This window comes from Gloeophyllum trabeum (genome assembly GCF_000344685.1).
Source record: "Gloeophyllum trabeum ATCC 11539 unplaced genomic scaffold GLOTRscaffold_00011, whole genome shotgun sequence".
NCBI classification, from domain to species: Eukaryota; Fungi; Basidiomycota; class Agaricomycetes; order Gloeophyllales; family Gloeophyllaceae; genus Gloeophyllum; species Gloeophyllum trabeum.
Genome location: NW_006920420.1, coordinates 366,603 through 386,287, shown reverse-complemented (window position 1 = coordinate 386,287; position 19,685 = coordinate 366,603). Strand labels below are relative to the sequence as shown.

Below are 19,685 nucleotides of genomic sequence, written 5' to 3'. Positions count from 1 at the left end.
ACCGACGCCTCGGTCATACCAACCCTCGCTCCATAGTGGAGATGGCCACCAAACGTCTTGTCGAAGGTATGCGCATCGACATCTCTTCCGAACCTCCGAAATGTGACCACTGTATCCTCGGGAAACAGGTCAAATGTTCGGTACCCAAGGTTCGAGAGGGGGCGAAGGCTACTAGGGCGCTAGAAATCGTGTATGCTGACCTCATGGAGGAGTCAGTTGTATCAGCTTTGGGCAACAAATATGTATTGAACCTCATAGACGATTATACATCATTTCCTTGGTCACTGCCTCTACGTTCGAAAGACGCCGCTTTCCAACACCTCCAAGATTGGGAGCGCGCTCGTGAACTCGAGACCGGATTCCGCGTTGGCACCTATCGCACCGATAATGGCGAACTGAAGAGTGATAAGATGTCTGCATGGCTTGCATCTCGTGGTACCCAACAACAGTTCACCGCCCCACATACTTCCGCGCACAACGGGCGTGGCGAACGTATCCACCGTACCCTTCGCAACAAGGCACGTACCATGCGTATCCAATCTAACCTTCCTGAGAATCGCTGGGACGAACTCATCCTCACTGCTTGTTACCTTACCTCGCGCACGCCCTCTCGTTCTCTCGTTGGGAAAACCCCTTTCGAAGCCTACTATGGCCGAAAACCGAATCTCAGCCATCTACGTGAGATTGGTTGCCGGGCATTCGTCCTCGTCGAAAACAAATACAACCCTAAGATCAAACCACGATCTATCGAATGTGTCCTTATCGGCTACAGTCCCAATTCCAAAGCCTATCGCTGTTACCACCGCCCTACACACCGCGTTATCACCTCGTTCAACGTTCAATTCATTGAGTCCCACGAAGCACTCCCTCGCGTTGTCCATCCCGGACGCATACTCGGCGACTCCTCATCCTCTCTCCCTCCTACTGACACTGGCATTGATCCCCTTGATTCAAATGATGACGATACCGCAAACACTCACGGTCCTTCTGTCCCCGCAGTTACCTCAAGCCCTCAAACCATTTCAAACCTCCCCCTTACTGCGAATCCCCTTGGTGTACTTCCCCCCAACAGCGATGACCCTCCCCTGGTTTCTCCCATGGACTCCCCTTTTATTTCCTCACCATCCTCTCCCCCTGATTTTCCACCCCACGACCCCAATCCCGTCACCGACACCATTCCGCTTCCCACACCCCGTCGCTCCTCTCGCGTCCCCATTCCTAGCGACAAATTCGCCCTCGCTCACGATCTTCCCAAGATTGGTCCTGTCCAACAGGCCGTTGCTGAATCCCGGGCCATCGGCGCGCGCCTCCACCAAGAACGTCTTGATCGTCGTGCTGCCACTTCCCCTCCCACCATCGATGAAGTTCTGTCCATGCTCCACGAATCCTTTGCCGCCCTCCAGGACGGCCCTATTGATGTCGAGTTCCCGGACGACCCCAAAAACCTGAAAGAAGCCATGTCCTCCACTGACGCCGCCCAATGGCATAACGCTTTACTCGAGGAATTCGCCTCAATCAAGGAACTGGGTGTCTACAAACTTGTCCCCCCTTCTGCGGTCCCTCCCGGCCGCAAGCTCATGCACGGCCGCCCTGTTTTTCGTCTGAAACGTGATGCCACCGGCGCGCCCGCTCGCTACAAGGCTCGCTATGTCTGCAAAGGCTACGAGGCTGTTTTTGGTTTGGACTACGACAAAACCACCTCTCCTACCATGCGCATGGAGTCATTCCGTGTCCTTCTCCATCTCGCTGCCGCACTCGACTGGGATGCTCAGCAGATCGACATCAAGACTGCGTTCCTCTATGGCTTACTTCCTCCTGGCGAAACTTGCTACATGCAACAACCTGTCGGCTTCGAGGAACCTGGCAAGGAAGACTGGGTCTGGGAACTTCAAAAGGGACTCTACGGGATGAAACAGGCCGGACGGATTTGGAACCGTACGATGCATGATCGCATGGTCGAACTCAAATTCACCCGCCTCCCCTGCGAGTACTGTCTTTACTACCGCCAGGACGAATCAGGCGTCGTAATCGCGGGTGTCCATGTTGACGACTTCCTGTCCATCGCAAACCCTCCCGAGGCGAACGCTCGCTTCAAATCACAATTGCGTGAAAAGTGGCAAATCAGTGATCAAGGTGATGCCAAGTTCTGTATTGGAATCGCCATTGAACGTGACCGCGCTGCACGTACTGTCTCCCTCTCCCAAACTGCCCTCATCGACCGTATCATCGCCCAGTTCAACATGAAAGATGCTTATCCCATCGCGACGCCAATGGATGCCGGTCTCCGCCTCTCACGTACTGAACATTCGCCGAAGACCGAGGAGGAGAAACTCATAGCAGCCACACTCCCGTACCGCTCCCTCATCGGATCTCTGATGTATCTGGCTGTAGGTACCCGCCCGGATATTGCGTACGCGGTTCAACATCTCAGTCAGTTCCTCGACTGCTACGGTTCCGCCCACTGGGACGCCGCCAAGCGCATCATACGATACCTTAAGGGAACTAGAGAACTCAAGCTCGTACTCGGCGGACCACGCACTGCGCAGCTTGTCGGCTATACTGACTCTGGCTACGCTATGTGCCCCGATACTCGTCGGTCCGTCGGTGGCTACTGCTTTACTCTAGGCTCTGGCGTTGTTACTTGGTCCTCCCGAAAACAGAAAACAGTATCCCAATCATCTTGCGAATCCGAGTACATTGCTGCTGCCGAATCAGCAAAGGAACTCGTCTGGCTACGGACTCTCCTCAATGGCATCCACTTCGAGCAACTCACGCCAACCCCTCTACTCTGCGATAATACAGGTGCTATCGTTCTCTCCAGTGATCCCTCATTCCACAGCCGCACAAAGCATATCGACGTCAAACATCATTACATTCGCGAACTCAGTGATTCCGGCGCGCTGAAGGTTAGCTACGTCAACACTAAGGACAACGTCGCCGACATCTTCACGAAAGCGTTGGACGCCGGGCCATTCATTCGCTTGCGTTCATTTCTAGGCCTGCACAAAACCCCTTCATCATTAGGAGAAGCTGAAGAAGACGCGTCAACTTGAGGAGGAGTCACGAACGACTTCGCCATGCGAGGAGGAGTCACTTTGGACGATTCGGTGGTCTTCTCATCGAGGAGGAGTGTTGAGTTTACGATGTGAAGAAATGTTTTCACCACCTTCACTGTGACGAACGCGCTCGGGTATATACGGGCGCCCTTCCCCTTTTCCCCTTTTCCTTTCCCTCAGTCGTGTCGCATACGGCTGAGGTGAGTTTCATGCCCACACTACAATATTGATGTACCTGACAGCATGTACTAGATTCACTGTCACTAGGTACATACATTGCTATACAAAGTCGTGTCGCATACGGCTGAGATTCACTGTCACTAGTTTCTACACAATAGGACACTCCTTTGACAGAATCTTTCTAGAGGCTAACGACGTCCTGTTTATGAATCAGGTGCCGAATCCAAGAGTGCCACACGGAAGATGACTGCAGCACCAGCCTGATCCGCATAATACATCATTCTGAGCAACATGGTTAACACAGCAGAACTCTTTCCTCTCATGATAATGTCCTACTACAGCGTTTTATTATCCGGCGCCTGGCCATTGTTCTCGACTGATCTTCGTGCCACCGAGGGCGTCTGAAGTAGAGCTCATCCGACTATCCTCTTCCTTGACAGCACCCACTTACCACGGCCAGTACTATTTTTCTTTTAGAAATATGAGCTACACATCCATCGGCCCTGGACTCTATCTACCCCTCGAGCTATGCTACATTATTTGCCTTGATATACGAAGCAGCGAAAAGTATGGGAAACGAGACCTTCTGGACCTTGCTCTAAGCTGCAAGCATTGGCTGGATCCCGCGCTAGACGTCCTCTGGGAGAGAGTTACTGGCCTCGAACCTCTTCTCGCATTGGCTCCGCAGACCGCTTTGCGGAATAGACAATTATTGCACGGCGTAAGTGGCATGCATCTTCATTGGCATGCACTTACATAAAGGTTAATGGGCTTCTTCCCTATGCTCCTGTGAAGAATGCCGATACCTCACACCTTGTGGTGGATTGGACGCGTTTCGACGTGTATGCCCATCGCATACGGGAGATCAAAGCCACTTCCTGCTGGGGGGGCAGAACTAGCTACGATGAAGACGGCTCTGACATAGGTCACCTGGATGCAGACGAGTCCATCGACAACTCTGAAAGCATCGGCACTGGAGGACGTGCCTGGGTTGAAGACAGTTCGGGAGAAGAAGAAACTAGAGAAGGTCGAACTGCAGAAGCAGGATTATTGAAAGGTGATTCTGAGCAAGGCGATCCTGGAGACGACTCTCGCGACAACCACTCTGACCAAACCAATGCTGAAGGATACGCCTCTCACGACGGCGGCTCCTTTGGAGAAGACAGCTCTGGAGAGGATGGTGCTGTGGAAGATGACTCTAGACAAGGCAATCCTCGAGAACACGACTCAGAAGAAGGCAGACTTGTCAAAGGTGACTTTGAACAAGACCGCCCTGAAGAAGGCGGTCCTATTGAAGATGCCACTGAAGAATGGATATCTGCAAAAGGCGACTCCGGCAAGGAACAATCGAACTGGGACTCTCACCAATCCTCAGACGGAGACGACCCTGATGCTTATGAAGTCATCATCATGCTACTGTCGATGAGACGTGGGCCACTGACACCCAGCTTGCGAAGGCTCAAATGGACTCAAAAGAATACACGCTGTGACATAGATCCGCTCCTGGGCTCCGTGCTATCTGCCTTCGTCGCCCCGACTCTCCAAGCAATTTCTATTGAGGTCGGGGCCCCAAAGTCCGCTGTTTGGGGCTGGAGCCTGGTCACAGATCCCGGTGGTGCCCTCGGGAAATGGTTTGCAGCCCTTCCCGAGAAAGTGCCCAATCTCAAGATATTTCGTCTGGGTGGATACTTGGCTGAATTCCCTCTGGACTTCGTCAGCCGCCTCGTAACTCTTGAGGAGCTGGATCTTAGCGACCTCCACATGGGCAAAGCCGGATGGGTGAAGGCGCCCCTCTTGCGATCCTTTGCGCCCCTCACCCAAGTCAAGACATTTGGCGTGATAGCATGCATCGAGAAAACCGAAACTATTGAAGGCGACTTTTCCATATTTCCGAGGCTGGAGACTTTCCACGCGGAGAATACCATGCCGCTCGAGACCGCGGCGATCCTCAGGGGCATATCTTCGAAGCACCTGAAGTATTGCTATCTCAACGAAATAGACGAACATTTGCAAGCCGAACAGACGTACGTACTGTGCCAATCGTTGACAAAGTTCGCGGCCACTCTCACGACGCTGAGGCTGGATTTCGAGGAAGTGCGTGATTCAGGGTCTCCTGATTCGCCCAGAATATTCGCAACCATTGGCCCGCTCCTTGAGCTCCGTTGCCTTGAAAAGTTCTATATGTCACCCTGTTTTGCCGAACCGGAGGAGCTCTCGCCGTATCTGATAACTGACACTGATATCCAGCAGATGATATTCGCCTGGCCTAACCTACGAGAATTGCGATTGAACTTGTGCCCGGTGGACCGGGGAATAACCCTACAAAGTCTCGTGGCATTCGCTGACCACACCCCTGATCTCCGCTCCTTGGATCTTTACTCACTGGACGTATCGGAGGATCTCGATACGACAACGATAATGGAGACAAACCATCCGTTAGAAATCCTGAATCTCGTAAAGCCGACATACGCGAATCCAGAGGTCTTCGCTAGAGCACTCGATCGAATGTTCCCGCACTTGAACACCAAGGCGATGGTCTTGTGCCTCCCGGAGGACGTCTTGGAGCATCTGGACACTGTAGCAGAGGAGAGACGCAGCTGGCAGGAGATGACACAAATGATGAACGAGTGGATCCGGAGTGACGCATTCAAGTAGTATGTTATGGAGTTTCTGTCTGCTGCTCGGCCTGAATACTACGGCTTGCCACTGCTGTCCTCCCTCTCAGCTAACCGGACGTTGGGATTTCTCCTGTTAATTTGTGGTACGTTCGACCGTCCGTTTCTCTTGAAATTTACAGCAGAGGAGTATCTGTGGGTTCAAGGATATAGGGGGCGTGCCCAAGCCACTGGCATTCCTATGTAGTCCCTGGAGAGTTTTTGTGGCTGTAGGCGGGAAGCCTTCCATAGCGTGGAGGGTGCTCATTGGCGATATGTTGCAATGCTTGTGGATCTAAAAGTTCAAGGAGAACCCCACTTGTGCCCTTCAAGTTGCAGGATTGTAAACGACCGAGAGGGGGATGCACTTACGAGGAGGTCCCGGCAGCAGTCCTTGCGATGTCCACCAGGTCTTCCGACGGACTTCCACTGCCGCCGCCAGACCTTCCCCTCACGGGCATTGCACCCCATGCCTGAATAGCGACTGGAACATCGCATTGTCTTCCTCTTCTCGTAACGACATACATAACGTCTTGCACTCTAAACCCGTCGCTCTTTCTTCTTCGCTCTCATCGTCGTCAGGCTGCATACTGCAGCGTGCACCGAAATATCTCTCGCCGTGCTCTGTATTTGTCGTCTTCCGCAGCAATACCCGCTCCTACACTGTACTTTGCTAATCGCGGCCTCGAGGCAGCCTTGGATATCTGCTGGCCCTCGTGCTCAAAACGGACTCGTAACTTATTTGTACTTACCCCAAAGCCAACGACGGAGCTGAAGCGGTGAATCATGGCGGACCTGACGATACTGGGCTCCTCGAATCCGCTCTATCCCTCCCTTTCCGACTATGCCTCATCTTCAGGCTCGAAGTCGACCAACTACCTCGCGCGGCTCTCGAGGGCGCGTTTACCCCAATCGCCCTCAACGCCTTCCCTGCCCCGTAGCCCTAGCCCTCACGCAGGCAACCCGCCTCAATACCTCTCTCCACCGCGAAACACGTTTAAATCGAACGCACAGCGACATAGGCGGCAGCGCTCGTCCTCCGCGCCTCCGCCACTGTCCCTCCCTCCTACCCCTAACCCCGCCCCACCGCCGCGGCCCTCCCCCGCCTCGCCGACGTCCGCGTACACGCGCGCGATCCCCCGGCACTCGACCCGCGGCGTGCCCGAGCACCCGTCCACCGCGCCCATTCCGCGCAAGAGTCACAGCCTCCCGCTTCCCCCGCCCCGCTCCTACCTTGGCAGCAACCCGCGCACAGGCACGCTCCTCCCGCCCCCGCCGCCCCTCTGTAAGTCCCTCCACCCGTAACGTCATCCTGTCTGCGAATACTGAAGGACACCAATGATGATAGTCCGACCGACGCCGTTCTGGCGGCACCAACCGCGCGCGTCCTCGCCTACCTCCCCGCACCACCTCGTCCGCCGCGCGACGTTCGTCGCCGCAGGTATGGAACTCAACAAGCCGTACGGCGATCTCAGCGCGCTCGGGGTCGAGATGCGGATGGGCAAGGCGGGCGTCAGCGTCGTCTTGCTGCCCACGTAGTGGGTCGGGCACGTCGGCGGGCGCGCGATGCGCCCTGTGGTCGTATGGCGAGGGGGTTGGATCCTGATTGTTTAAGCCTGCTGCACCTATCACAACCTCCATAAGGCTCGCAGCCGAGTTTCCGCGTATGATGCAACCCAGCTTTCCCTCGGTGGGATCTCTGGGGCCTGAACACCGAGTACCTCCGTGGTCACGGCTCCGCTGTTGGAGGCGCAGTCTTGCGCTGCTCTTCCCTTGGCATGTGTAATACCGGAGTACCATAACTCTAATGGTGATATAGGGACCTTTAGGTTGCTCACTGGCCTATGTACGTTGTCGGGAGGGTATTATCCTATCACTCGCATAGAGAATGCTTGCATTTACTGCCTGGGTCGCAGCCCGCCGGACGTTCAGAGACTCCATGCGAGGCACATCGGCCTTCATCAATTGTACCTTGAGTACATAATAGCTTCCAGCGCTGACAGACGCTCGTACAGTACAAACTTCGAAACCAGACGTTCTACCAACGTTTCAACGAAAAGAACCGTATATACGAGGAAGGAAGAAAGCGGAAGACATCATGCTATTCCAACGCGTCCTATGTAAAGAACCTTCAACATCCAATTCGCTGACAGCGGCATGCTGCCAACTCACCAGTGCTGCTTCCCTGCGTATCCGAAGCGGGACAGACCCGGACGCCCTGCCGCGTCGAGCGGGCGTGCGCTTGAATAGACGTGTGCATGAGCTACGAGTTCGAATATCGGGACAATAACGCTGGGTGCTCACCTCACGCAAATGTGGCGGGAAGGGAACCCACCGTCCAGAGAGAAGCGGCAGGGGCGAAGATGGGCGGGCTTCAATTGACACGCCCGACGATGGGTTCTCTATTGGTGCAGCCGAGGAGAAAGCTATAGAGCGTCAGTAAAGGGGTGAATAGGTCGCATGACGAGAGCAACGTACCGAACATTGTCGCGAACAGCGTCGCGGCAATGTACGACTTGAAGAGCATGTTTGAGTCGAGGGAGGCGGGATGAGGAAGAGGTGCGTGTGTGCGGTGGAGCGAGGAGCGGGGTTTCCTTCAGACTATATACGAGCCCAGGAGGACACAATTATCCGCGGTACGCATGGTGTCAAGGACCGTTCGAGGCTGGACCCTGTCGATTCAGGTTATCCGCGCCCATGATTTCCTGATTCGGGGACGCAGTTGGAGCCTGAGGAATGCGGAAGAAGAGGACAAGGAAGGTGTGACGCTTGCTTCCGCTAGCATCCGCGATCGAATTGGTCCCGCGAGGTTGCGCGGGCAGTGAGCTCGCTGATGCTGCTGCTGTTCGTGGGCAGTTGGGAGAGCTCCATCGACGCGCGGGATGTTCATCCATGTCTCTCTGAACGATGGTGTGAGCACAAAATCCAGCAGCCAGGGTGAATATGGTGCAATGTCAGTAGTTCACGAGCCTCTGGATTTCGATCATAGCCGATGACGGGGAAGCATCGGGATAGACAAGCCCCAGGACTCGATGTTAGGCACAATCAGAATCTCCAGCATTCGCCTAAAGGATTAGATCTCATTCGACTCACAATGCTCAAGACAAAGCTACGGTAATTGTCTGACGAAAGGCGTAGTGAGCTGCAATTCGAGGCTATTGGGATGGAATGAAAGGACTCACAAATGTACTGATGCACAACTCGCTGAGCAACAATTAAATAGTACGCATGACAACTAATAATTGAAAGCTCATCAACGGCGTTCCTTCTCGTATTCCACTTGCACAGCAGCAGTCTGTCCTTCCAGCGTTTCCGCCGGTTGAGAATCCGTTCTGTACCGACCGTTATTACCCACCCATCCCATTTCTCCCCTCAGGTCCTCATAGAAGTCCCTCGTCAGCCCCGCCTTCTCCCGGTCCTGGGCGTTGAACGGGCCTTTCACGTCGCCCCTCCAGCACCTCCTCACATCCTCTCTGAACGTCTTGACCGGATCCACGCCCTCCTTCGCGCACATCCACGTAAACCACCGGTGGCCCGCCGTGACGTGCGTTACCTCATCCGTGTGTATCACCTCTAACACCTTCACGCTATCCGCGTCCCCCTGCCGTCGGAACTTCTCGATAGTCGCGGGGTTTACGTCCAGCCCGCGGGCCTCCTGCACGAGGTGAATGATAGCGAGGCGCGCGCGGAGGGAAGAGAAGGTGATGGATGCGGACTCCCAGAGGGAGGCGTGTACGGGCAGGGAGCCGTATGGCGTTTCGGGTGAGATGGCGGACAGCCGGGAGCAGAGGAGACTGAAGTGCTTTGATTCGTCTAGCGCAACCTTCGCGAAGTCGGAATAGAAAGCTGGAGGGAGGTCTGGATGGATGGGGCCGAAGCGGGCAATAATATCCCAGCTGATTTAGCGTCCACGCTCAGGTGATGAACGATCGGATGACTAGCTGGGCACTCACGCGAGGTCAATCCTATGAAGTAGGATAAGCGGATTAGGCGTTAGTCCTCGATGTGCTCGGGGTAGATTGGCTGTTCACTTACGCCCACTGCTCAATATTGGCGAGTGCATGTAACATAACAGCTCGATTCTTTCTCCGTCCAATCTTACTGGGGTCAACTGTGTTCTTCACATAAGCCTCGTGCCGAGGTGGGAGGTCCGGAGGCCGAGGCACATTCGAGCCCCTTTGACCTATGGACGATAACTGCCCTGTGCGGAACATATGAACTGCGTGCCTTGTTCGTTGGACCTAGTGATGGCCATCAGTGAACCCCTAGCGGGAATAACGAACGACGCACCTTCATTGTTGGATCAGCCGTATTCAGGATCAGGACTGCCCATTGTATCAACGTCTTCGGGTGATTGTCAAGGGGCACAATATTCTCGTCTTGAATGGGTAGATTGGTTGCCAGCCCATGCTCGTGCAGGGTCTCTTTCGTAGGAGGAGGATCCGCGAATTCTAGAGCGCAGTTGAATGGCTCGAGCGCGAGACATGTGATACTGGGACACACCTTCAGAGACCGGCCTCAGCTCGACTAACCTCCAGTTGTGTCCTTCTTCTGGCGTCTCGACCCAAACCTTTTCCACAGCAGATTCGTCCGAACGTATCTCGACCTTGTAGGTACACGCCTTAAGCCCCGTCTCACTATGACCAGTCCGTAGGTCGAAATCATATCTTCAAATCCTTTGGTTATATTACGAAGGAGTATGAGTTGCGGAAGGATACAGATAACTCACCTGTGCCATGGACAGACAGCCACCACGCTAGACTCACAGTCCTCGATCTCTGCGTGAGACATGTCTAGACCAAGGTGGGGACATGTCGATTCCATCGCGTACAACTGGCTATGTTGCGAGCCTTGGGACGAGCTCGAGTCTGCATATTTCTCGTGCACCGCTGTGTCTGACGATCCTGACAGGCGGAAAAGGATCAAGGAATGGTATGCGCCTTGCTCCGAGCGCAAAGTGAGCAGGTACCGCGAGTGACTGAGTAGGTCGCTGTAGGGTGCTACTCTGCGACAACATGTATTAAAGATTCTGTCATAAGGAACTAGCGGAAATAGCACTGACTGTAACAGATTCATGGTGTCCGGCAAGCGTCCTGCTATCGTCGAGTACCGGGTCGGATGCCGAACTCGATCTGGCCTGAAGCTGAATTGCCGGGCGCTCTCGGCCCTCTTCTGAATTGGCCTCTGGAATATGCGGGGCCCCACGGAGCTTGCGTGAAGACGAGCATTCGGTGTCAGCATGTGAGCCGACAAACCTCTGTAGGAATCTAGCCGAGTGGCGAAGACCGAAGTCGCCCGACTCCATCGGTGACGGTGCAGTGCAGGCTTCTGTTCTCGGTCAGTGCGCCTGCTTGATGAGTTACGTCTCGGACCACGGCAGGCCTTCAAATAGCCTGCGTCAGGGTGCAGGCATGGGCCACACGCGCTCACGCTGCTGCCATTCAAGACTTGCATACAATGCTTGCGACCCTCCCGTATGAATTAGTTCTCGATATTCTTCGAGGATTGTCAGTGCAGGACCTACTCAACGTTCGCAGAGTATGTTTTTACAGGAATCCAACCTAGTCATGCATTACTTATACTCTCTTGCAGACATGTAAAGAATTACACGTCGTCACCCAGGACAGCGCGCTATGGAACCACGTCCTCAGCGGTATCCTGAGCCTCCCTCTATCATGCGCCGTCCAGATTGGCCGCTCGCTGTGGCACGCTCCTCCGTGTAGAAGGGCTGTGATCGCTGCACGAGTGGATAAAAACTGGCATGATACGAACATCATACCTCGCCACATTCGATTCTTGCCAACCGCCCCGGGGCTCGAAGATGTCGTGTTGCTCCCCGGCGGTGAGTGGCTGGTATCCCTCTACCACGACGGGTCGTTGGAGTTGCAGGCGGTCAACGGCTGTCCGCATGCATTTCGGTTAGCTACGGGGATGAATCCCGCGGATCTGACAAGCCAGGGCAGTCGGGCCTATATGTCGCCGGCCGGGGACATTATGCTGGTATACGCACTCCATACGGGGTATGCTATCCCGTGTTCTCCTCTCGCCACTACGACTGACAGCATCATTCCTGCAGAGTGCATGTATATCGAGTTAATCTCAGTAGCACGAATAACACTGTCGAGCTGGTCGATGATGTCCCAGCAGCCGCCCTCCCTGGATTCCAATACACAGGCAGTGTCTTTGTCGGTGGAAACATCATGGTATTGTTATACATGGATCCTCGCGGGCTTTCATATTTGGACATCCGTTCAATCCCTGAGAACCACGACTCGTCCGTCAGGCAGGCTCGTATGCACATAGCCATCGAGCCGGACGATGCGATTGTAAGATTACCATGCTCTGCAGCGCGCCACTCTCTGACGACCGTCCAGTTCGCAGGATTCTGTACAGTGCAAATCATATCCCCCGACCGCCTCGTCCTCTCCACGTACCGGCGCATCTACATGTACGCCATCCCCCAGCTTACCGCATCGCCTCCAGACAGCCTTCACGACGCCGCCCTGACCGAGCCCATCTGGTCCGAACCGCTGCACGCCGTCCACCCGGGGGAGACCAGCGCGTGCTACGGCAGCCCCGTCGCGTGGAACGGCCCGCGCGGGCGGCACACGGGCGCGCTCATGCTCTGGCGCCCGTGTCGCGTCTTCGTGCTCGAGCCGTCCGCAGACCTCTGCTCGTGCGCGCTCAAGTCGTACCCCGCCCCGTACGGCGCGCAGCACGTCGTGAGCGGCGTGCGGCGCGGGTGCTACACGACGAACTTCCCGCGCGACGGGCTGCTTGTCAATCTGTACACGTTCACCGACGTGGATGACGGGGCGAAGAGGCCTGCGGTGAGCTCGTTCTCGCTCGGGCCGGGCGCGGGGAATGTCAATGTCCTTGGGAGTTCGCTGGATGAGTGGTCTGGCAGGATTTGTTTGCATATCGAGGACTCGTCATGGGTGAGGTCTACGTACACGGTCCTCGTCGATGTTGCTTGAGCAACCCATGGATGTCTTGACGAATCGCCCATATATCTTTATATATCTTCATAATGCACTTGTATCAATATTGAATTCAGCACTCTCGCCGTATTGCCTTCACTTGTTAGCACGCCCAACTCGTACTCCCTCAATGCTAATTACTTTGTTGAACTGCTCATATGCTCTTAAGGCGCTGTGTGATCGACGTGTATTCTTGTGCAACTAGTAAGTACTCTGCCAGTGCCGGCCTAATATAAATAATGCGAGATAAAATAGGCCTTTAGAATGGTACAAGTGGTGATACATGCGAAGGGAGGGCCAATAGATTAAGAAGGATTAACCTTGACATATCAGGTATATGATGGATACAGAGGATATAGAAAACGACGTAGCGCACAATCCCAAAGCAATGGTACACGTTCAAAGGATACTCATGCTCTTGAGGTGCGCGTGTAATATACCTTCACGAACTATAGAACAAGATTGAGCCGAGGACAGAGGAACCGAAGACCTTTACTGACCTCCTATAATGATGGCAGACGTAGTCCGGGTGTCCTGCGTAGGCTGTTTAGTGGATGATGCAGAAGGAAGGGTACCTTCACTCACGATCACAGAGGTTTCGTGGACGAATAGCGGACGATATTTCGGCGCAAATTTCTTCTGCTTCCGAATTAGCGCCTAGTGTCTCTCAGGAGAACACGGCAGACGTACATGGTATGCTCTGAATTTGTCCTTGAAGACTAAAGAAGGAAGAACGTAAGTGACTTCGTATACCTGGAGAATGTGGCTGGCTTACACCTGGTGATATTCTCTACATCATTAGGCTCGTCCCCATAGCTCGGGACATATCGTTTAAGTTTGACACCAGCGGCTACTGTGGACCGGAGTATATCAATCTTGTTGAGGAAAAGGACGAGGGTAGCTTTGGCCAGGAGCGGGTTCGAACATATATCTTTCCATAGGGTCATGGTGTCCTCCTAGGCGGCCGTTAGTTCGTTTCGCAGCCTTCAAAAAAGACTACCCACAAGCCGATTTATGCTTGGGTCTTCGTCCAGAGTTTGATTGAATACCAGCGGGGCCAAGAAGATGATTGCTTGCACTACAACGACGAAGTTATACCTCGTCGACACACTGGATGGTACTGGGATACGTGCCATCATCAAAATATGGAACCCATGTGTGACGCTATCACCATCCGACCAAAATCAGCCATGTAGTCGGATCGCTATCAGCAGAATCAACTTACCTGGCCGCGGCTACCGCCTACATCGTAAATGTACCATTCTGAGCCATCATGCGACCCTGCCGAATTGTCAGCTACTAACCTTGCTCGACATCCGAGGGAATTTTACCGGAATCCATCACAAACCGATGTTCTTCTACGCCGAGAGTGCGGATTCGAGCTCGCAATATGTCATCTGTAACATAAAATAAGGACAGCAACACATGCACTAGTATAACTGCCCACCATCCGTGGGCTCGTAATCGAACGTTGCTATTCGATCTACATCGTCCAGAAAGCTGAGAGAAGTCAGCCGATATATTGATCAGGGAGGCAACAATTTACCCACAAACCAGGCATCTCCTCTAGCCGTACTCCGTGTTTGCGCAGAACAAGTTGGACAGCTTTATCCTGCCATAGACCAATAACGTCGTCTTTGCACGCTACCAGAACGGCGGTAGGGTCGGATCTGTGCCTTCCGTCGCTCGAACCAGGCCTGCCACCTCTCGACCCAGGTCTCAATGGAGGGGGTTCGAACGTCGCGACTTTGTTGAGGATACCCTTCCACGCACTGCCGGCCCGGACGCAGACATCCCGCATGGGCCTGTTCAATGACAGTGTTTCAGGTAATAGTTGCTTCGTTAACTCTGACTCCATGGCAACAAGAGGAGATAGTCGCTTGCAGATTCTACGATGTTCATCTGTCAAAGGGCCCGACGACGACCGGTTGGGTGGAGAACGGGATGTTATCCGGACAGGGGACACAGGGGAAGATGGGACGTCCGAGTCCCACTCGTACTGTAGCACCTGGAGAAGCCGTGCTAGTGACCTTCACAGGAAGCCTCAGTTATATATCATACATGATATTTTGAATGCTAGCGTACCTGATCAAGTTCAACTGGATGACCATCCTCCATATGGGTCGTTCACTCCGAAAATGATTGGGAGTGAACGTCAACTGGAAATCTATGGCGATAAATGCATGAGCCTCTTGTAACTGAAGATACGATTATGAGCGTACTTTTCAATGTCGTACTCTTTCCTGATTCAGCCTGGCCTGAGGTACGTAAAGACGTCAGTGTTCTCTCCTGCACGCTAAGTCGAGGCTAATTAACCGAGGAGCAAGATCTTGATAGCTTTCTTCCGTTTGTCGAAAGCCTTCTTGGATTCTAAAATGCTTTCGTCAATCTGCCTCGAGACCCGCTGGGCGTCCTGTTGCTTCAGGAGTCGGGCTCTGCGCTCCTCTGGCGTCTCGTCCTCTGGCGGCCTCAATATGCGGTAGAACGGGTCGTTGCGTCGGTCGTCGTACCTTGTTGGTACGAGTGGCTTCGGCTGCTGCAGGATGGACATAGCGAGAGTTCAGCCTGCACCGGAGGCGCGGGGCGATGCATAATAAATGCCCCCACGTACTCGGGAGCGTCATCAAGATCAACATTACATCGGGTTTGAAACGAGGACAGGTGAGACTAGCCCTCTGAAAGCCATAGTCCGGATAGGTTTCCCAATTTGTCCGTCAAGCCCGGATCATGCGGCGCCACAGTGCCTGAATCAGGAGGATGTAAAGCCAGCGGAACAAGTAGTATTCAGGTCGACGCTTCAAGTTGAGCCTTGGCCGTGGCTTCAGATGTATAATCGACTGCCGATGAAGGTTTCGTATGCTTCCTTCTCCGAGTCGAGAGGGTCGCCTGCTGGCATTGCATACGGTAGGCCTTATATTTTAGTATGTAGTATACTGGCCAGTCCTTGAAGACGTCAGGAATGCTAACACATGAATCCGGATGAACAGACTAACGCCATGGTACCGCCTGGGTGTCCCGGCTCGGTACCTCAATCCTTGTCATGTGGGAGAGGTACCGACCGACCACTGCTCTCATTTTGACGGTTACTTCCATATTCATCTCCATGCTCTTCTCTTGGCCCTTGGAAATTTCTATTCAGAGGACTGTATTGCTTTACTGGAAACATGTGCGGGGCTGCTCAGCAACGATCTGTCGTTACTGGCGCGTAGACAGGAGCCAATCAACCCAGCAGGCGCACGTACTCCCGGGCCCGAGCGCTTCTTTTGTTTACTGTACAGCATCAAACGCTCGGTCACATCGGCGCCGCGGGGGAACGGAGAGAAACTGTCTGTCTGTGCTCATTCAGAACTTCCAAGAGAACAAAAGTCTCCCTAGCGAAATATTAATGGTAGCAGAGTGTCTTCGAAAGAGCTCGTCGACGAGGGCCCAGGGTCGCGTCTCGCCTAGGTACCAAATTACCTTCGCCCCTCCATCGTGAGCTTGTCGAATCAGAACGATGTCACAAGAATGATATGTGGCTTTATCTTTCATAGTTATCTAATGCATGACGATCAACCAGCTGATCAACCGCACTGACTTTAAGCTGCTGTGGAAGAACATCCAGACTTTGGGGCTTCGACCTACACCGGAACGGAGGATCTGCCTCAGGCTGATGGAAGGAGTGTAGTCTAACCTATAGCACCCGGCCGAGATATGATCCATAGTCCGGCTTCTGAAATACTGTGTCGGGATTGGTCAGAAAACATCCTAGACCATATACATGCAGTAACGACCTCCTGATCACTAGTGCATGTAATTGATGAATGGCTGATATGTCATACCAGGGATATCAAGAGTAAGCAGATACATCAGCGTTTGTACGCCCGACGCAACTCTATATTGAAGTTATCGATTGCGGCGCTGGCAGCTACTGCCTTACAGACAGCCATTAATATTACACGCTCCTCGCGGTCACGCTACAATCTGTCAGGTTCAAACTAACTTGCCTCGCAGCAAATATGGGTCCGCATTATCCTGATTACCAAGTGTACGCCTACAGCTACTGACCTAGCATGATTCTTCCGTATTTGATCTCCTGGACCGCGGATATGCAGCAAGTGTCATGGCAATAGCGCTAGTGCTAGCCATACCGTATGTGGCACAGAGATTGCTCCATTATCTCTGCACCTTCAAGGGAATGACGCCGTACGCAGGAACGCACAGCTCTATCTCATATTCCGGATACATCGGGGTTGAACTGCTGTCCTCAAGAGGCGTGACCGAATATTGATTGGGGCATCATCATGCCCACCTGTGGAGCTATATATCAGCTGCGCCTCGGGATAAGAGACTGTGCGACATACAACATAGTTCGGCATATCAACCTGTATAGGATCCAGGGGCCTCAGTCGGAAGCCTTGGGAGTACCGCTCAATGGAATCGACGTACCACCTCATGCAGTCGAAGATCTCCAGCAACGCTGCATAGCATGTAGGCCTCCGTTCTATGCAATTTATGCTCTGCGCACAGGAAGTCGATCATTTGTCTGACCGCAGACTGTGCGGCTTTTCGCATGTCTAGCTCGCACGGGCGGGATGTGTCAGAAGAGGTCCAATGGGTAACATAATCCAGATACATACCTGGTTCTACGCCCGTGGTGCAGTAATATTGCTCATCTTTGTCTGAGACGGAGGTAGAGAAATGAGGAGTCTTTGTATACGGCCGATCTTTCCGCACAGTGAGACGGACAGTCACTTTCATTGGCGTCTCGATTGCTGTTCCTGGTAGACACAGCGTTCGGACGACGCCAGACGCTGTTCACGTGAAAGACGTACCACAAACCTCTATGTAGATGAGAGATTGTTAATCAAAGCACTGGCATCAGAACGCCAAGAACGTTACTGCCACTTACCACCATCCCCTTGCGCAGCATGTCCGTCCTGTGTATAAAATGCGTACCGCTCAGCGGAGCGAAGGTTGATCGGGCTGAGTACTCACTCCTATAGAAAACAGGGCACCCTCCACTTCTATTGGGAGGAACAAGGTTGAGTCAACTGTCAAGTGCTTTGTATCGACGTTTCCGCCCGTATTGTACGGCGGTATTGTCGAGAAGGCCCCCTTCACACCCCTTGCAACCCCCATCTCGCCAGCGAAAGGCCTAAGAGGTATCTTGATGCCCTTTGCTTGGTCAAACCAAGCAAATCCTCCGGCCTGGTCCAACTTCCACAATTTCAGCGCCGGTTCAGGAAATTCATCGGCTAAGAGACCGAAGCCAGGGATGAGAGCTGACCATCCCCATCCTCCAGTTTTGATGGACAGCACATCTACTTGGAGGGTGTCGCCTGGCTGGGCACCTTCGACATACACAGGCCCGTTCACTTGGTCTAGCTGGGAGAAAACGAGGGAGTCCAACGTAGCGGTAGTCGAATTAGGCTCCAGTTGTCCGTTTGACGCATCGAGACAGTCGAAATCCACCGTTTGACCCGATTGAATTCGGACAACGGGGGCGATACTAGATGTGCATTGTAGTATTGATCATCACATGCACTGGATCCGACCAACCTGTTATCCCAGGCCAAATGACATTGTTCACGTCTGACGCTGTGTATCGACATGGTAGGATTCACTAATCTTATGATAGCGACACGGTCCCTATCCATTCATCGACGGAATGGGCCATCACGGGTCCCCGAATCGTGGCATGATAACGAGTTATCTCTGCCGAGGAGCTGTCAAGAGAAAGACACCGAGGCTACAATCTTCTCGAGGTGTCTACCACGTGTGTGCACGATCATGGTCGAGGAAATGGAGAAACATAGGAGTTTCCTAGGTGTAACGCGCATCCGTGGGGCCTTATCACAGCCAACATCCATAACACAATGCAGCATTCACACTGGCGCGAATGCTGCCCAATCCACGGGCATCGAGCGATGCTGTCTTCGGGAAGTACTCGAAATATCAGATAGATGCCGCATTGTAGGCCTGCCGTGGGGACAATTCCACGGCTGTTCAATGGCACCCATATGTCGGACCACCTTGATACGCGGATCAGATCAGTTTCAGCAACGTCTCCTCTTCACAATACCTCTACTCACAGTAGTCATCTGACTCTTGGTCAATGGCATTCCGATCATGACACTCTTCCGGCAGGCACGCATAGCGAACATCGCACGAGCCTTGGAACATCTTACAATCTGACCTGCAGGGCGGTCTCGCATCAAGTCAATAAGCTCCTCGAGGTCTGGATATTGATTCAGCGAAACAAAATACGGGACCATAGGCACGAACAAACCTTTCATATCAAAGACAGTGCCTTTGCTGACAGGTCGTGCCATAAGTTTGAGCCGCTGTCCTGTGCCAGGCAGCGCATCCTCGTCCACAGTCACATCAAAACCATTGCAACGTAGTACTTCGATGTTCTCCATGGCCAGCAACTCATCGGCTGTGGTTAGCTCCAGGTGTTCCGGCCTAGAGGATATTCGGCCTAGACATCACAGAAAATGATGGAGGGTACGCACCTGAACAGCTTTTGTGCCTCTATTTTTGTAGTCTGTTGCAGTGTCTCGAAGTTATACTTCTCATCAGCGGCGTGCTGATCGACAATAAATAAGTCGTCTGTTTTAACGACATTGCCATGGCCGGGAGCGCGCTCTACCCTGCGAGCAACGATGAATCCTCGATTGAACTGACCGATCACTTCCATATCCAAAAAGTCCTGCTTGTCGATGACCCTGGACAGTGCATCCGTGGCTTTAGCATTGTCGGTGGTATTGGAAATGCTAGCTTCAGCGGCGAGGATAGTATTCCGAGCCACAGCACTGTTTTGGATGCTGCGG

The 19,685-nt window shown here is 53.4% G+C and overlaps 8 protein-coding genes across 8 annotated transcripts; 3 read left to right on the top strand and 5 right to left on the bottom strand.

Annotated features, from left to right (window-relative positions):
• Positions 1-3,717: 3,717 nt before the first annotated feature.
• Positions 3,718-5,891, top strand: GLOTRDRAFT_131296 (uncharacterized protein; the record flags this gene model as incomplete). Its single annotated transcript, XM_007870137.1, has 2 exons — positions 3,718-3,957; positions 4,032-5,891. 2 exons carry the CDS (start codon positions 3,718-3,720, stop codon positions 5,889-5,891), a joined length of 2,100 nt encoding a protein of 699 aa, XP_007868328.1.
• A 474-nt stretch (positions 5,892-6,365) lies between these two features.
• On the top strand, positions 6,366-8,078 carry GLOTRDRAFT_139970 (uncharacterized protein). The gene is made up of 2 exons (XM_007870136.1): positions 6,366-7,175; positions 7,239-8,078. The coding sequence occupies exons 1-2, from the start codon at positions 6,735-6,737 to the stop codon at positions 7,494-7,496; spliced, it is 699 nt and encodes a 232-aa protein (XP_007868327.1). The 5' UTR covers positions 6,366-6,734; the 3' UTR covers positions 7,497-8,078.
• On the bottom strand, positions 7,992-8,583 carry GLOTRDRAFT_139969 (uncharacterized protein; the record flags this gene model as incomplete). The annotated part of the gene is made up of 4 exons (XM_007870135.1): positions 8,369-8,583; positions 8,195-8,316; positions 8,063-8,131; positions 7,992-8,006 (listed from the first exon to the last, which is right to left on the bottom strand). The coding sequence occupies exons 1-4, from the start codon at positions 8,415-8,417 to the stop codon at positions 7,992-7,994; spliced, it is 255 nt and encodes an 84-aa protein (XP_007868326.1). The 5' UTR covers positions 8,418-8,583.
• A 368-nt stretch (positions 8,584-8,951) lies between these two features.
• Positions 8,952-11,123, bottom strand: GLOTRDRAFT_79015 (DUF455-domain-containing protein). The gene is made up of 8 exons (XM_007870134.1): positions 10,953-11,123; positions 10,620-10,895; positions 10,394-10,557; positions 10,181-10,341; positions 9,926-10,131; positions 9,844-9,855; positions 9,073-9,786; positions 8,952-9,012 (listed from the first exon to the last, which is right to left on the bottom strand). Exons 1-7 carry the CDS (start codon positions 10,964-10,966, stop codon positions 9,144-9,146), a joined length of 1,476 nt encoding a protein of 491 aa, XP_007868325.1. The 5' UTR covers positions 10,967-11,123; the 3' UTR covers positions 8,952-9,012; positions 9,073-9,143.
• A 196-nt stretch (positions 11,124-11,319) lies between these two features.
• On the top strand, positions 11,320-13,024 carry GLOTRDRAFT_139967 (uncharacterized protein). The gene is made up of 4 exons (XM_007870133.1): positions 11,320-11,428; positions 11,483-11,910; positions 11,967-12,216; positions 12,265-13,024. Exons 1-4 carry the CDS (start codon positions 11,348-11,350, stop codon positions 12,865-12,867), a joined length of 1,362 nt encoding a protein of 453 aa, XP_007868324.1. The 5' UTR covers positions 11,320-11,347; the 3' UTR covers positions 12,868-13,024.
• Positions 13,025-13,041: 17 nt separating this feature from the next.
• GLOTRDRAFT_117137 (G-protein alpha subunit) lies at positions 13,042-15,421 on the bottom strand (the record flags this gene model as incomplete). The annotated part of the gene is made up of 14 exons (XM_007870132.1): positions 13,042-13,319; positions 13,371-13,404; positions 13,456-13,509; positions 13,561-13,589; positions 13,646-13,826; positions 13,875-13,948; positions 14,004-14,034; positions 14,096-14,151; positions 14,202-14,267; positions 14,318-14,370; positions 14,421-14,900; positions 14,956-15,037; positions 15,093-15,128; positions 15,187-15,421. The coding sequence occupies 14 exons, from the start codon at positions 15,419-15,421 to the stop codon at positions 13,270-13,272; spliced, it is 1,461 nt and encodes a 486-aa protein (XP_007868323.1). The 3' UTR covers positions 13,042-13,269.
• A 1,695-nt stretch (positions 15,422-17,116) lies between these two features.
• On the bottom strand, positions 17,117-18,464 carry GLOTRDRAFT_107124 (acetamidase/formamidase; the record flags this gene model as incomplete). The annotated part of the gene is made up of 7 exons (XM_007870131.1): positions 17,117-17,161; positions 17,214-17,234; positions 17,299-17,630; positions 17,685-17,693; positions 17,762-17,789; positions 17,848-18,361; positions 18,412-18,464. The coding sequence occupies 7 exons, from the start codon at positions 18,462-18,464 to the stop codon at positions 17,117-17,119; spliced, it is 1,002 nt and encodes a 333-aa protein (XP_007868322.1).
• GLOTRDRAFT_63589 (Pms2 protein) lies at positions 18,403-19,636 on the bottom strand. The gene is made up of 4 exons (XM_007870130.1): positions 19,368-19,636; positions 19,142-19,317; positions 18,945-19,090; positions 18,403-18,884 (listed from the first exon to the last, which is right to left on the bottom strand). The coding sequence occupies exons 1-4, from the start codon at positions 19,550-19,552 to the stop codon at positions 18,738-18,740; spliced, it is 654 nt and encodes a 217-aa protein (XP_007868321.1). The 5' UTR covers positions 19,553-19,636; the 3' UTR covers positions 18,403-18,737.
• Between the last annotated feature and the right edge of the window lie 49 nt (positions 19,637-19,685).

Coding starts and splice junctions, on each gene's coding strand:
- GLOTRDRAFT_139970 (XM_007870136.1), top strand. CDS start 6,735: ATGCCTCATCTTCAGGCTCGAAGTCGACCAACTACCTCGCGCGGCTCT. Junction 7,176..7,238: donor CCCGCCCCCGCCGCCCCTCT/GTAAGTCCCTCC, acceptor CAATGATGATAG/TCCGACCGACGCCGTTCTGG.
- GLOTRDRAFT_79015 (XM_007870134.1), bottom strand. Junction 10,558..10,619: donor GCTGTCTGTCCATGGCACAG/GTGAGTTATCTG, acceptor AAGGATTTGAAG/ATATGATTTCGACCTACGGA. Junction 10,132..10,180: donor CGGCTGATCCAACAATGAAG/GTGCGTCGTTCG, acceptor GGCCATCACTAG/GTCCAACGAACAAGGCACGC.
- GLOTRDRAFT_139967 (XM_007870133.1), top strand. CDS start 11,348: ATGCTTGCGACCCTCCCGTATGAATTAGTTCTCGATATTCTTCGAGGA. Junction 11,429..11,482: donor ACCTACTCAACGTTCGCAGA/GTATGTTTTTAC, acceptor ACTCTCTTGCAG/ACATGTAAAGAATTACACGT. Junction 11,911..11,966: donor GTATACGCACTCCATACGGG/GTATGCTATCCC, acceptor TCATTCCTGCAG/AGTGCATGTATATCGAGTTA.
- GLOTRDRAFT_63589 (XM_007870130.1), bottom strand. CDS start 19,552: ATGGAAGTGATCGGTCAGTTCAATCGAGGATTCATCGTTGCTCGCAGG. Junction 19,091..19,141: donor CACTGTCTTTGATATGAAAG/GTTTGTTCGTGC, acceptor ATCAATATCCAG/ACCTCGAGGAGCTTATTGAC. Junction 18,885..18,944: donor CCAAGAGTCAGATGACTACT/GTGAGTAGAGGT, acceptor CCGCGTATCAAG/GTGGTCCGACATATGGGTGC.